Source organism: Strix aluco, chromosome 20 (assembly GCF_031877795.1).
Source record: "Strix aluco isolate bStrAlu1 chromosome 20, bStrAlu1.hap1, whole genome shotgun sequence".
Classification (NCBI taxonomy): domain Eukaryota; kingdom Metazoa; phylum Chordata; class Aves; order Strigiformes; family Strigidae; genus Strix; species Strix aluco.
Window position 1 is genome coordinate 13,110,339 of NC_133950.1, and position 12,571 is coordinate 13,122,909.

Genomic DNA, 12,571 nt, shown 5'->3' on the forward strand with positions numbered 1-12,571 from the left:
GGGGGGTTTGGGGGAGCTGCAGGTGCACGCCGGCACTGCAGGGAGCTGCTGCGGGCTGGCATCGCTGTTCCAGCCCTGAGCGCCTGCGAGGGCTGATGCCTGACGGCAGTGGGGTTGGGGGCTTTGGGGGTGTTACGGTAAACGCAGCTCTTAACCCAAGTGATGGTTGGAGGCGGATGGCGTGGCCTGGCAGAGGCCCTGAGAAGGGCCTGGCTGTTCCATTTCTGCAGCGGGGAGGAAGGGGGGTGGCGGGTTTCCATGTGTGCGGCACTATCGGGTGGAGACAATCACATAAACCCGAGCAGCCGCGCTCACCGCGCGAGAGGCGGGCTGGGATCAGCGCAGCACCGCGTGGGGCGGTGGTTCACCCTGCCAGGGACTTGGATCCCCCTCCGGGGGAAGCGCTGCTGATGAGGCTCTTTCCATGTGAAATTAAAAGCTGGTGATTCAGCACCAGGTGCCGCAAGCCTTCGTGGGAGCAGCTCTGGTTCATCCCAGCTTGCCGAGGAGCCGGATCCTCCGCTGCTCGGGGCGAGCGTCTCCAGAGCTGGGGGGTTTGGCAGGCGAGCCCTGCGCCGGGGACGCCTCGTCTGCCCTGCGCGGAGGAAGCTGCTGCCGCTTGCCAGGCTCCAGCGATGGTGCCCTGGCAGGGAAACCTGCGCGGCAGAACCAAGCCCTGGCAAAGGCAGGACAGGGCTGGGGATGAAACCATGCGACTGGCTTCAAAGCTGAGCTGGCAGCGCCTGGCGCAGGCTCGGCACCCAATAACGAACAACCTGCCATCGGCAGGGGGGTTGGTGGGGGGCCGAGGCAGTGGCATGGCTGGCTGGTTGGTCAGCATCACGGCAGATGTCTCCTCTGCACAGGGTTCACGGGCCAGAACTGTGAGGAGAACATCAATGACTGTCCGGGCAACAACTGCAAGAATGGGGGCATCTGTGTGGACGGCGTCAACACCTACAACTGCCAGTGCCCGCCCGAGTGGACAGGTAACGCCACTGCTGGCAGCGCGGGTGGCACGGGGCTGGGCTGGAAGGATGGATCCTGCCCCAGGGAATCCCGGGGACCGGGTAGGGAGAACCGTCCTCCTTCGCCACGACGCTGCTGGAGCCTGCGGGAGCTGAGCAGCACCAGCCTCACGCAGGTGTCCTGTCCCCTGGCAGGTCAGTACTGCACTGAGGATGTGGATGAGTGCCAGCTGATGCCCAACGCCTGCCAGAATGGGGGCACTTGCCACAACAACCACGGTGGCTACAACTGCGTCTGTGTCAATGGCTGGACGGGCGAGGACTGCAGCGAGAACATTGATGACTGCGCCATGGCCGCCTGCTTCCATGGGGCCACCTGCCACGACCGGGTAGCCTCCTTCTACTGCGAGTGCCCCCACGGCCGCACAGGTGAGGCCCTGTCCCATCAGGGTGGCAGCTCCCCGCGTGTCCCCTGGCTCCTAGCCAAGGTCTTGGTGCCCGATGGCATGTGTGCCCATCACTCTTGACATGCACCTGCCTTTTGCTGCCCAGGTTTGCTGTGCCACCTCGACGACGCCTGCATCAGCAACCCCTGCAATGAGGGCTCCAACTGCGACACCAACCCCGTCAACGGCAAAGCCATCTGCACGTGTCCTTCGGGGTACATGGGGCCAGCCTGCAACCAGGACGTGGATGAGTGCTCGTTGGGTGAGCATCGGGGCTGAGCTCACGCAAGTGGTAGAGGAGCAGCTGGGGAAGGTGCCGGTGCAGCCAGGAATGTGTCCTGTGAGCCACACTTGTGTGTTGCAGGAGCCAACCCCTGCGAGCACGCAGGGAAATGCATCAACACCCAGGGCTCCTTCCAGTGCCAGTGCTTGCAGGGCTACTCGGGCCCTCGCTGCGAGATCGACGTCAACGAGTGCCTCTCCAACCCCTGCCAGAATGATGCCACCTGCCTGGACCAGATTGGGGAGTTCCAGTGCATCTGCATGCCCGGTGGGTGGGCAGGACCCCTGCCCCGGTGCTGGGTGCGGGCGGCGGGAGGGCTCCGGGTGCCCCTGAGCTTCAGCTCAGTGTTGGTTTGGGTGAGGAGCCACGGGAGGTGTGTGTGCCTGGGGACAGCACCAAAAAGAAAGAGCTTGGTAAAGATCAGTCTCCCGCAGCGGTGGGGGGACGGGAGGTGAGAGTTGGGCACCATCAGCCCTGCTCTGGGCTCCTCCTGGCTGGCTTGAATCAAGCCAAGGGCGGGGAGACCCAGGGTGGACAACCATGGAGCAGCTTGTGCATCAGGTCCCACCACCTGAGAGTAAAGGCTCAGCTCCTGAGAGTAAAGATGGGGGGACCACTTGTGCCCTGGTGTAACCTGCCCGTCCCGCGCGTTGTGGTGGCCCCGTGCCGCGGTGCTGACGGTGCACCGCGTCTCTCTGCAGGTTACGAGGGGGTTTACTGTGAGATCAACACGGACGAGTGTGCCAGCAGCCCCTGCCTGCACAACGGCAACTGCCTCGACAAGATCAATGAGTTCCATTGCGAGTGCCCCACTGGTACGTGGCATCCGTCCCGCTGCCATCGCTGCAGAAACAAAGCTGTGATGCATCCCGTCTCGAGCCGGGAAGGAGCCAAAAATGGGCTTCTTAAATTTCAGAGCCCCCTGAAATAGGGAGAAGGGGCTGAGCACCTCTCGGTGCTTTTGGTGGGGAGGTTCCCCTGTTGCAGCAAGGGGCTGAGCCCTGTGCAGGCGATGCTGCTCCGGGTCGGGCCCATGGGAGAGGGGAAGGAGGATTAAACCCCACGGCTTTGCACTTGAAAAGGCCCCTCTTTGGGAAGGAGGGCTGGGGGCCGGGGGGGGCCGCACCAGCGGCTTTGAATGTGGTGTCAAAGTCACGGGGTGGAGCGGAGAATGGGGAGACGGTTAATCTGTGAAAGGAGGTTTTGAAGTTCAGAGACTTTGCTCCTCTAGAGATGTAAATAAGATGCTCTCAATGGCGGGTCGCAGCCCCGCATTCAGGGCCCCCAGCAGCCGTCCCCATGGAAACCCGGCGCCCCGGCCGGGACGCGGGGGGCCCGGCGGGATCTGCCCGGCGGCGGGGGGAGGCTGGCGGCTCCAGCCGCTGCGCGGGGACGTGACTTCTCCCTCCGTTACAGGCTTCAACGGGCACCTCTGCCAGTTCGACATCGACGAGTGTGCCAGCACCCCCTGCAAGAACGGGGCCAAGTGCGTGGACGGCCCCAACACCTACAGCTGCGAGTGCACCGAAGGTGAGGGGTCCCTGCGGCTCGGGGGGCTCTGGGGGGCCACACTAGGCGAGAACAAGCCACCTTCTGCCCCATGATGTGCCATAAAATTAATTATTAACAAGGACCCACCTCCCCAGGCACCTGCTGTAGGGGTTGTCCCCAAAACCCCGCCAGTGGGCTTGGTCCCTGCTTGATGGGGCAAGGACTGTCTGTGCGGAGTGAGTCGAGCCCTGCTTGCCCACCAGCCCCAGAGCCAGGCGTAACGAGCCCGGCGCTTGTTAGGTGTGGCCCTGCAGCAGCCGTCCCGCCGTGCTCCCCGCCTCGGCGGCGGGCGGCAGCGAGGGGGAAGGCAGGAAGGAAGGAATAAAGCTGCCTCTATGGGGACGCAAGGTGCAGGGCTGCGGGGGCTCGCCGACCGAAACCCAAGGAGCGGTTGCACAAAATGATGACTTGAGCCCTGGTGGCAAACAGTGGCTCTTTTGTGGAGCAGCTCCCGCCAGAAATCTTCCAGCTGAATGGCCTCTAATTAGTGTCTTGCTAATGCCAAGCCCCGATGAAAAGCTGCTATGTGGGCTTGGCGGGGTCTAGTCAAAGCTGTACTTTGTCCTCAGCTCTCCACCCCCAAACCCGGCGGGGAGGGAGCCGGCCAGGAGAATAGGATCTGCCGGGGGGGTTATTATTCGGGGGTGCCTGCGGCCGGCCCCCTCCTCCCCGCGCGCTCCAGGACGAGCTGCAGCGAGCGCAGGGCCCCGCTCCTGAGCCGAGGCGGCTTAATGCAGGTCATTGTGCACCCCGGGACAAAGCCCGCGAGCCGGGGTCTGACCGGCCCCACCACCAGCGCGCTGGGGTGCTCCCCTGCCTGCGCCCCACTCCCGGGAGTCCTGGGGCTTGCAGCGGGGCGGGTGGGCAGCTCAAGCCACCCCGGTGCGCTGCCTCACACCTGGCCAAGGTGGGAAGGAGTGTCCCCCATCCTGACTCTACATCCCCCATCCTGACCCCACATCCCCCATCCTCACCCCGTGTCCCCCATCCTGACCTTGTGTGTCCCTCCCGCCGGTGGCAGGTTTCTCGGGCGCTCACTGCGAGGTCGACATCAACGAATGTGACCCCGACCCGTGCCACTATGGGACCTGCAAGGACAGCATTGCCACCTTCACCTGTCTCTGCCAGCCCGGCTACATGGGCCACCGCTGCGACATCAACATCAACGAGTGCCAGAGCCAGCCCTGCAAAAACGGGGGGACCTGCCAGGACAGGAACAACGCCTACAACTGCCTCTGCCTCAAAGGGACCACGGGTGAGCAGGAAGGCTCCCCCGGGTCGGCTGTGCCACGGCACCCCAGTCCCATCCCTGTCCCCAGGCGGGTTGGCCCTGGACCACTGCCAGCAGCCACCCCAGTGCCGGGGCTGGCCTGGGGCATCCTTGGTGAGGACAAGTTCTCCCAGTTTGGTGCCTGGCTCTCGCAGGAACCACACCCCAGCCGGGAGCCGGGGAGCCGTTTGTGGCAGAGGCGCTTTGTTGTGGAGCCAGCGGGCTTCATTTTTGCCTCATCAGTGGGGTTGGGGACCCCCTAACAGCACCACTCTCCTCCCCAGGGCCCAACTGCGAGATCAATCTGGACGACTGTGCCAGCAGCCCCTGTGACTACGGCAAGTGCATCGACAAGATCAACGGCTACGAGTGCACCTGTGAGCCGGGGTACACAGGTGAGAGCAGGTGGCCACTGCAGCACCCTGGGGACCTGGTCCAGATCCTTGCGTCGGGGAGCCCTGGGACATCCCCTGTGCCCATGGTGCAGGGATGCCCGAAACTGGTGGTGCCCCACGCAGCCGGGGCAAGGGTGCAGCCAGGAGGGGAGATGCTGCCATCCCACTTGCTGGAGGTTTTGTACCTTCCAGTGCTCCTGCTTGTTCAGGAGAGTGACCCTGGCTTAGGCTGAAATCAAAGGGGTGTCTGGTGCTGTGAATTCGACTCCTGCTGCACCCACTCCCATGGGTATCAGGTTGCCGCCTTGTCCGACTGGTTTGTTTGATCCCTGCTGGAAATGGCAGAGGCCTTTGATGGGAGCAGCCCCCACCTCTCCCCGCTCGTACAGCCCCTTGTCCTCCTGCCCACCGGGAGCCACAATAAAGCCTGGCTTTGTCGGCTGCGGCAGGTAGGGTTACAGGCTGAAACCAGCTCCCTTCGTTACTCCCCCCTGGACCAAACGAGCCCAGGGCACAGCCTCTTCCTAGTCGTGTTTAATTAAGCCAGGCGGGCGATGCAGGGGTGTGAAGTCACCCTAGCCGGAGGGCAGCCCGCTCCTACGCAGCCGGCACACGTGTGCCCAGAGAGTCGAGCCTCCGGCAGCCGTTCCCTGGGTGGCTGGAGGGGGACCTGCCCAGTGGGTGTCCCCTGGGAGGCGGCCTGCACCCACCGTGCCATGCCGTGCGTCCTGTGGGGTAATGTTTCCTGACACCCCCCTCCCTTTCCCAGGGCGCATGTGCAACATCAACATTGACGAGTGCTCCAGCAACCCTTGCCACAATGGGGGCACGTGCAAGGATGGCATCAACGGCTTCACCTGCCTCTGCCCCGAGGGCTTCCACGACCCCAAGTGCCTGTCCGAAGTGAATGAGTGCAACAGCAACCCCTGCATCCATGGGAAATGCCACGACGGGCTGAACGGGTAGGCTGGAGGGTGCGGGGGCTGCTGGGGGGCTGCTGGGACCAAAGGGCCACCCAACAAAGTCAGGGTTAGAGGTGGGGCAAGCAGCCCTGTGCCAGTGCTTGTCCATGCTCTGTGCTAGTGCTGGGGGATGTTTCCCTGCAGGGGCACGATTAAGAGCTGGGGTTTGGTGGGTAAATGATGGCTGGTGTAGCCAGGAGGGCCAGATCGGACCAGATCGTGTGCTTTACGCCCCAATTTTTCCCCAAAGCTACAGGTGTGACTGCGACCCAGGCTGGAGTGGGACAAACTGCGACATTAATAATAACGAGTGTGAATCCAATCCCTGCATGAATGGTGGCACCTGCAAGGACATGACCAGCGGCTACATCTGCACCTGCAGGGAGGGCTTCAGCGGTAAGGGTGCAGCCAGGGACGCTGCCCCATCCCCCCCCACGCTGGGTGGGAGCTGTGGGCTGGGTGTCCCTGTGATGCCAGGTGGGCTGGAGGCTTCACTGTAGGGGTGGTGGAGACCCCAGATCTGGCGGGGAGATGTGGCAGTGCAGAGTCTGAGTGCCCATGCCTGGAGCTGAGGGCAGGAGGCTCTTCCAGAGCGATGGGTGGGCCATTGCCATTGTCCCCATGTCCCCACTGTACCCTCGGCCCCCTCCCACCAGCACACCTCCCTCACAGCCACTTTTCTCTAATTTTCTTGACACAGGACCCAACTGTCAGACCAATATCAACGAATGTGCTTCCAACCCCTGCCTGAACCAGGGCACGTGCATCGATGACGTTGCCGGCTACACCTGCAACTGCCTCCTGCCCTACACAGGTGAGGGGGAGCACCCTGTGCCCCCCAGGCCCTTGCCAGGGCTGTGCGGGGCTGCTGCTTTGGGTGTGACAGCAAATGGGTCCCTGTGCACATGTAGCGAGGCAGCACCAAGCGCGGAAGCTTCCCTCGCCCTGCCCTGCCATGGGGCTGCCCGTGGCTGGGGCTCCTCCTCCCCATGTCACGGGCAGCTGGAGGAAATTTGGAGGAGCTTTGGGAAGCGGCCAGCCAGAGCTTCCTCCCTCCTCCTTCTCCTCCTCCTCCTCTTGGAGGGCACCGAGGCGGTGGCTCCGCTGCAGCCTGCACCCAGGGCAGCAGCACGGGGCGGCCGCCCCACTCACACCCCGCTGCCCCGGGGGGGTCGGCGCTGCCGGTGGCCCCGTTCTTCTGCCACGATGCTTGCGCTGGAAAAAGCGAGCTGAGGCTGAGGGGCCGGGAGATTCTGCTGAGCCAATTCCTGTTTGCTGGCCTCCTGCTTCCGCTCGCGCAGAGCAGCAGCCGGTGCACAATTGCAGGAAGCCATGAGCTGTTTCCTGCCCTCGGCAGTGGCCATAGAAACCCCTGGGGGGACGGGGACGGGGCAGGCAGGGAGGGGAAGGCTCTGGAAAATAGCAAAGGCCAGTTCGGGAGATACTGGCTGACAGAGAAGATAAGGGTTTGGAGGGAATGTGTCCCTTGGCTGGACGTAAACAGGAAAAGCAGCTGAGAGGGACGGTGGGGGGAGTGCAAGGGGGAAAGAGACCCCGAGCGGCACTTCCCTGCCAAATGAAGTGCGGCACTTTAATGCAGCCCAGATTGTCAGGCCTTAAAGGATTCGTGGGGGGCCCAGGGTCATGGGGGACCAGGGATGGAGGAGATGGCCCCAGCTGGGTTGCACCAGGGCAGTGGGGAAGCCCAGAGCCTGCCCCAGGGCTGGCAGCAGCCCAGGGCAGGGGACAGGGGTAGCAGGGTCTTTCGTTTCGGAGGGGGTGTCAGCGGGTGCTTGTGCCTGTGCAGGAGCCACCTGCGAGGACGTGCTGGCCCCCTGTGCTGGTGGCCCCTGCAAGAATGGCGGCGAGTGCCGGGAGTCAGAAGACTACGAGAGCTTCTCCTGCAGTTGCCCCTCTGGCTGGCAAGGTAGGGGCATGGCCTGTCTGAGGGTTCAGCACAGCCCACTCTCCTCAGCTGCTTGGGGAGTGAAAGGTGGAGGGGAGGGAGTGTGACCAGGGACCAGCAGGCCAGTGACCCTCAGGGAGGGTCCTGACCTGCCCCACGGCTCTAGATGGGACGCGGCCACCACCTGCACCCCTGGGTGAGGGCGGTTTGCTGCGAGGGCTCCCGCCCTGGTGCGAGCGGTGCCCAAGACATCATTGTCATCCCCGGGGCTTTCACCAGCACCTCCAGCCTACACGGTCTCTGTCCCGCAGGTCAGACCTGCGAGATCGACATCAACGAGTGCGTGAAGAGCCCCTGCCGCAACGGGGCCACGTGCCAGAACACCAACGGGAGCTACCGCTGCGCCTGCAGAACCGGCTTCACCGGCCGCAACTGCGACACCGACATCGACGACTGCAAGCCCAGTAAGAGCAGGGGCTCTGCGGACCGTGCTTGGCCTGGCCCCGAGCCGTCAGCTTCGTTACCCTTCCTGGGGCTGGGATCCGCCTCCCCGTGCATGGGCGAGCCCCGGCCGCTGCCTTGGCCTGGGTTGTGCTGCAAGCCCTGCTCGGGCTTTTGGGCCACCTCAAGCACATTCTGGTTGGGCTGCGTCAGTCCAAGGCCAGATGGGAGCTGGCAGGAAGGAGGTTGGGGGGGGGAGAGTGATGTGCAGGCAATGAGCAAGAGTGTCCCATGTGTCCTCTTCGTTCCCAGTCCCCTGGTGGGACTGGCCTGGCCTCTGGTCCATGGGCTCTGTCCCATCCCTCTGCGCAGCCGTAGGACGTGTGTGGGGACAGCGCTGTGGGGCAGCTCCTGGGCAGGGACACATTGCATCTTCCTGTGCACATCCCTCCTCTCCAGATCCATGCCACAACGGTGGCTCCTGCTCCGATGGCGTCGGCACATTCTTCTGCGAGTGCCTGGCTGGTTTCCGCGGGCCCAAGTGCGAGGAGGACATCAACGAGTGCGCCAGCAACCCCTGCAAGAACGGTGCCAACTGCACTGACTGCGTCAACAGCTACACCTGCACTTGCCCCTCCGGCTTCAGCGGCATCCACTGTGAGAACAACACACCTGACTGCACGGAGAGGTACAGCCCGGCACAGCCCCCACTGCGGGCACAGCCTGTCTGAGCTGGAGCAAGGGACTGAGGTCCCTGCGCTGCCCCGTAGCCCTGGGCTGGTTTGTGGGGGCTTTGGCGTGGAGCACGACCAGCGGTGACTCACTGCGATGGGATGTTTCTGTTCCCAGCTCCTGTTTCAACGGTGGGACCTGCGTGGATGGCATCAACACCTTCACCTGCGTCTGTCCGCCCGGCTTCACGGGCAGCTACTGCGAGCATAACATCAATGAGTGCGACTCCAAGCCGTGCCTGAACGGGGGCACATGTCAGGACAGCTATGGGACGTACAAGTGCACTTGTCCCCAAGGATACACCGGGCTCAACTGCCAGGTAGAGGAGCCTTGGGCTGTTGGCTGCTGACCCGGTGTCCATCCGTGCATGCTGGCTGTGGGGATTTGGGGGGTCACTGCAGTCTCTACTCCTGCAGAAGCCCTGCTGGGTCCTGACCCCCACCTCTTGCTCTGCTCCCCCCAGAACCTGGTGCGTTGGTGCGACTCCTCTCCTTGCAAAAACGGAGGGAAGTGCTGGCAGACCAACAACCTGTACCGCTGCGAGTGCAACAGCGGGTGGACAGGGCTGTACTGCGATGTCCCCAGTGTCTCCTGCGAGGTGGCTGCTAAGCAGCAAGGTCAGTCCCTGCCATGTGTAGAGCCTCACTGGGCCAGGGAGGGGTCCCCAGATGTCCCTATGGTGGGCTCTGAGCAGGGACACGCTCAGTTCTCTTGGTGAGGATCTTTGGCACAACCAGAGCGGTCTCAAGGATTGCTGTAACGTGCACTCCATGAGGCTGCAGTCCTGGCTGCGATCCCCAGTGGGACATGCGGTGGCCAGGACGTGGCCCTGCGGTGCCTGGGTGTCACCGAGGTCCCCACATCTCACTCTGCTCTCCCCGGCAGGTATCGATGTAGCACATCTCTGCAGGAATTCGGGGCTCTGTGTGGACACCGGCAACACTCACTTCTGCCGCTGCCAGGCCGGCTACACCGGCAGCTACTGCGAGGAGCAGGTGGATGAGTGTTCCCCCAACCCCTGCCAGAACGGAGCCACCTGCACAGACTACCTGGGAGGCTACTCCTGTGAGGTGGGTGCTGCGGGAGGCAGAGATGCACAGGGAGAAAGCACCAGTTCCTGCCTTTCTGCTGCCCACGGAGCTTCAGACTGGCTCGGTGTCCCTTCATGGAGTTGAAGGCCGGCGTGCTGGCTGTGCTCCTGCAGCTGTGTGGGAATTGAGTGAACCTCACTGATAGTTCCCCTCTTCCCTCGTTGTAGTGTGTGGCTGGTTATCATGGAGTTAACTGCTCAGAGGAGATCAATGAGTGCTTGTCCCACCCATGCCAGAATGGAGGAACCTGCATCGATCTCATCAATACCTACAAATGCTCCTGCCCCAGAGGAACTCAAGGTAAATTAATTCCCCAGGCTGGGGCATTAGTGGGCTGAGTGCAGATATCCTTGGTATCTGCTCATTAGCTGCTCGGGCTAGCAGAAGCAAATGCAACAGTCGAGGTTTGTGTTTGCTTGCGAGCTTAGCCATCAAGGCCACGCAACCTTGGACGTGAGCTGCGCGGTGCTGCGTGCCTCCTGCCAGAGCGGTGGCTCAGACTGCCATTGAATTGGTCAGGCTCAGCCCCTTTGCAGGGAAGGTTCACACGAGGGACCACCAGGCACCCCGATACTGTTTGATGAGCTGTGTGGGTTGTTCCCCCATTTCTCTAGGGGTGCACTGTGAGATCAATGTGGATGACTGCAGCCCTTTCTTTGATCCTGTCACCCTGGGGCCCAAGTGCTTTAACAATGGCAAGTGCACGGATCGGGTAGGTGGCTACAGCTGCATCTGCCCCCCTGGCTTTGTAGGGGAGCGCTGCGAGGGAGACGTCAACGAGTGCCTGTCCAACCCCTGCGACGCCCGCGGCACCCAGAACTGCGTGCAGCGGGTCAATGACTACAAATGCGAGTGCCGACCTGGCTACGCAGGTGAGCACCGTGTCCCTGCCAGCTCCCAGCGCTCGGCCCTGCAGCCCCCAGTCCCCTCCAAGCATCTCGCCCGCCTTCCTCTGCTCCTCATGCGCTCCTCTCCCTCGACAGGCCGTCGCTGCGACACCGTGGTGGACGGCTGTAAAGGCAAACCCTGCAGGAACGGTGGGACGTGCGCCGTTGCCAGCAACACCGGCCGTGGCTTCATCTGCAAATGCCCCCCGGTAGGTCTCTGCTCCTCTCCAGTGCTGAGCTTGGGGTGTTGCACAGGTCCTGCGGGCAGACAAGGGGCCAGTTTAGCCCCTGAGGCTTCCCCAGCTGGGATAGCCGGGGTAAGCGTGGAGGGGAAGATGCTTTGCTGTGGGTGCTCGCTGGAGGGAGGCGTATCCATGTATGTGCACCCTCCTCACCGGCGAGGAGACTAGGTTAGGGTCAGGGAGAAGGAGGTGGCTCAGCCCTGCAGGTACGATGCACAGCTCTGTAGGACAGACTCTTGCCTGGTTGACCATTATTTGCACCACGTGAAGGTGAAGCAGGCAGCTATGGAGAAGAGCTCCCTTCATTTTGAGGGTGATGCTCTAACGGCGTTTCCATTGTAGATTATTCTCACCCATCACTAGTTTCCGAGGACGCGCCAGAAGCGTGCCCCGTTTCACTGGGTTTGTGCCGAGTTTCCCAGAACACACGCGTGTGTTAGGCTGCTCGTAGGACAGCGTCGGTGATTCTGACTCCCTCCTTGCTGTCACCTCCCCAGGGATTCGTGGGTGCCACCTGCGAGAATGACTCCCGCACCTGTGGGAACCTGCACTGCCTGAACGGTGGCACCTGCATCTCCATCCACAAGAGCTCCAAGTGCATGTGCACGCCGGCCTTCACGGGTCCCGAGTGCCAGTACCCGGCCAGCAGCCCCTGCACATCCAACCCCTGCTACAACGGGGGCACCTGCGAGTTCTTCAGCGATGCCTCCCCCTACTACCGGTGCAACTGCCCTGCCAACTTCAACGGCCTCAACTGCCACATCCTCGACTTTGATTTCCAAGGTGGGATCGGGCAGGATATCATCCCACCCAAAATCGAGGAGAAGTGCGAGATCGCCGTCTGCGCGGGGTACGCCGGCAACAAGATCTGCGATGGGAAATGCAACAACCACGCCTGCGGCTGGGACGGGGGCGACTGCTCCCTCAATTTCAATGACCCCTGGAAGAACTGTTCCCAGTCTCTGCAGTGCTGGAAGTACTTCAACGATGGCAAGTGCGACTCTCAGTGCAATAATGCTGGCTGCCTGTACGATGGATTTGACTGCCAGAAATACGAAGGGCAGTGCAAGTAAGTGACTTGCTCATTGCCCCTCTTGTTTTAAAGCCGTGACCTCTGTGCTGATCGTCTGGGGGTATTTTCTGGTTGCATCTGCTAAAGCTCCTAAGTGCAAATCTGTTGTTCACTCTCTGCATTCTGTTCTGCTGCCTATGGGGCTGCAACTCAAGCAACCACACTTCCCCGTGGTCTTACCAAGTTTATATACACTTGGAAGCTCTCTGGGTTTGGCTCGTTCCTGGTGGCTTGCCTGTATCACGCCATAGAAGTGAATTCTCCAACTCATAGTAGTAACACCGTGAGTTTCAGTGTAGGGAGACCCCAGATGGAGGAACAGCCA

The 12,571-nt window shown here is 62.3% G+C and overlaps 1 protein-coding gene across 2 annotated transcripts in view; it reads left to right on the forward strand.

The window, feature by feature from the left end:
* Positions 1-12,571, forward strand: part of NOTCH1 (notch receptor 1) — a 44,168-nt gene that overhangs the window by 22,607 nt on the left and 8,990 nt on the right. Inside the window, exons 5-25 of one of the 2 annotated variants that reach the window (XM_074846015.1) lie at positions 867-989; positions 1,164-1,397; positions 1,521-1,676; positions 1,779-1,964; positions 2,399-2,512; positions 3,114-3,227; positions 4,270-4,503; positions 4,803-4,913; positions 5,683-5,875; positions 6,126-6,271; positions 6,576-6,689; positions 7,683-7,802; positions 8,093-8,245; positions 8,682-8,910; positions 9,072-9,273; positions 9,418-9,571; positions 9,840-10,024; positions 10,213-10,345; positions 10,660-10,917; positions 11,029-11,141; positions 11,672-12,243. In XM_074846015.1, the coding sequence (XP_074702116.1) occupies positions 867-989; positions 1,164-1,397; positions 1,521-1,676; positions 1,779-1,964; positions 2,399-2,512; positions 3,114-3,227; positions 4,270-4,503; positions 4,803-4,913; positions 5,683-5,875; positions 6,126-6,271; positions 6,576-6,689; positions 7,683-7,802; positions 8,093-8,245; positions 8,682-8,910; positions 9,072-9,273; positions 9,418-9,571; positions 9,840-10,024; positions 10,213-10,345; positions 10,660-10,917; positions 11,029-11,141; positions 11,672-12,243 (3,844 nt within the window). The remainder of the gene's footprint in view (positions 1-866; positions 990-1,163; positions 1,398-1,520; positions 1,677-1,778; positions 1,965-2,398; positions 2,513-3,113; positions 3,228-4,269; positions 4,504-4,802; positions 4,914-5,682; positions 5,876-6,125; positions 6,272-6,575; positions 6,690-7,682; positions 7,803-8,092; positions 8,246-8,681; positions 8,911-9,071; positions 9,274-9,417; positions 9,572-9,839; positions 10,025-10,212; positions 10,346-10,659; positions 10,918-11,028; positions 11,142-11,671; positions 12,244-12,571) is intronic. The other variant, XM_074846016.1, reaches the window with a different exon arrangement.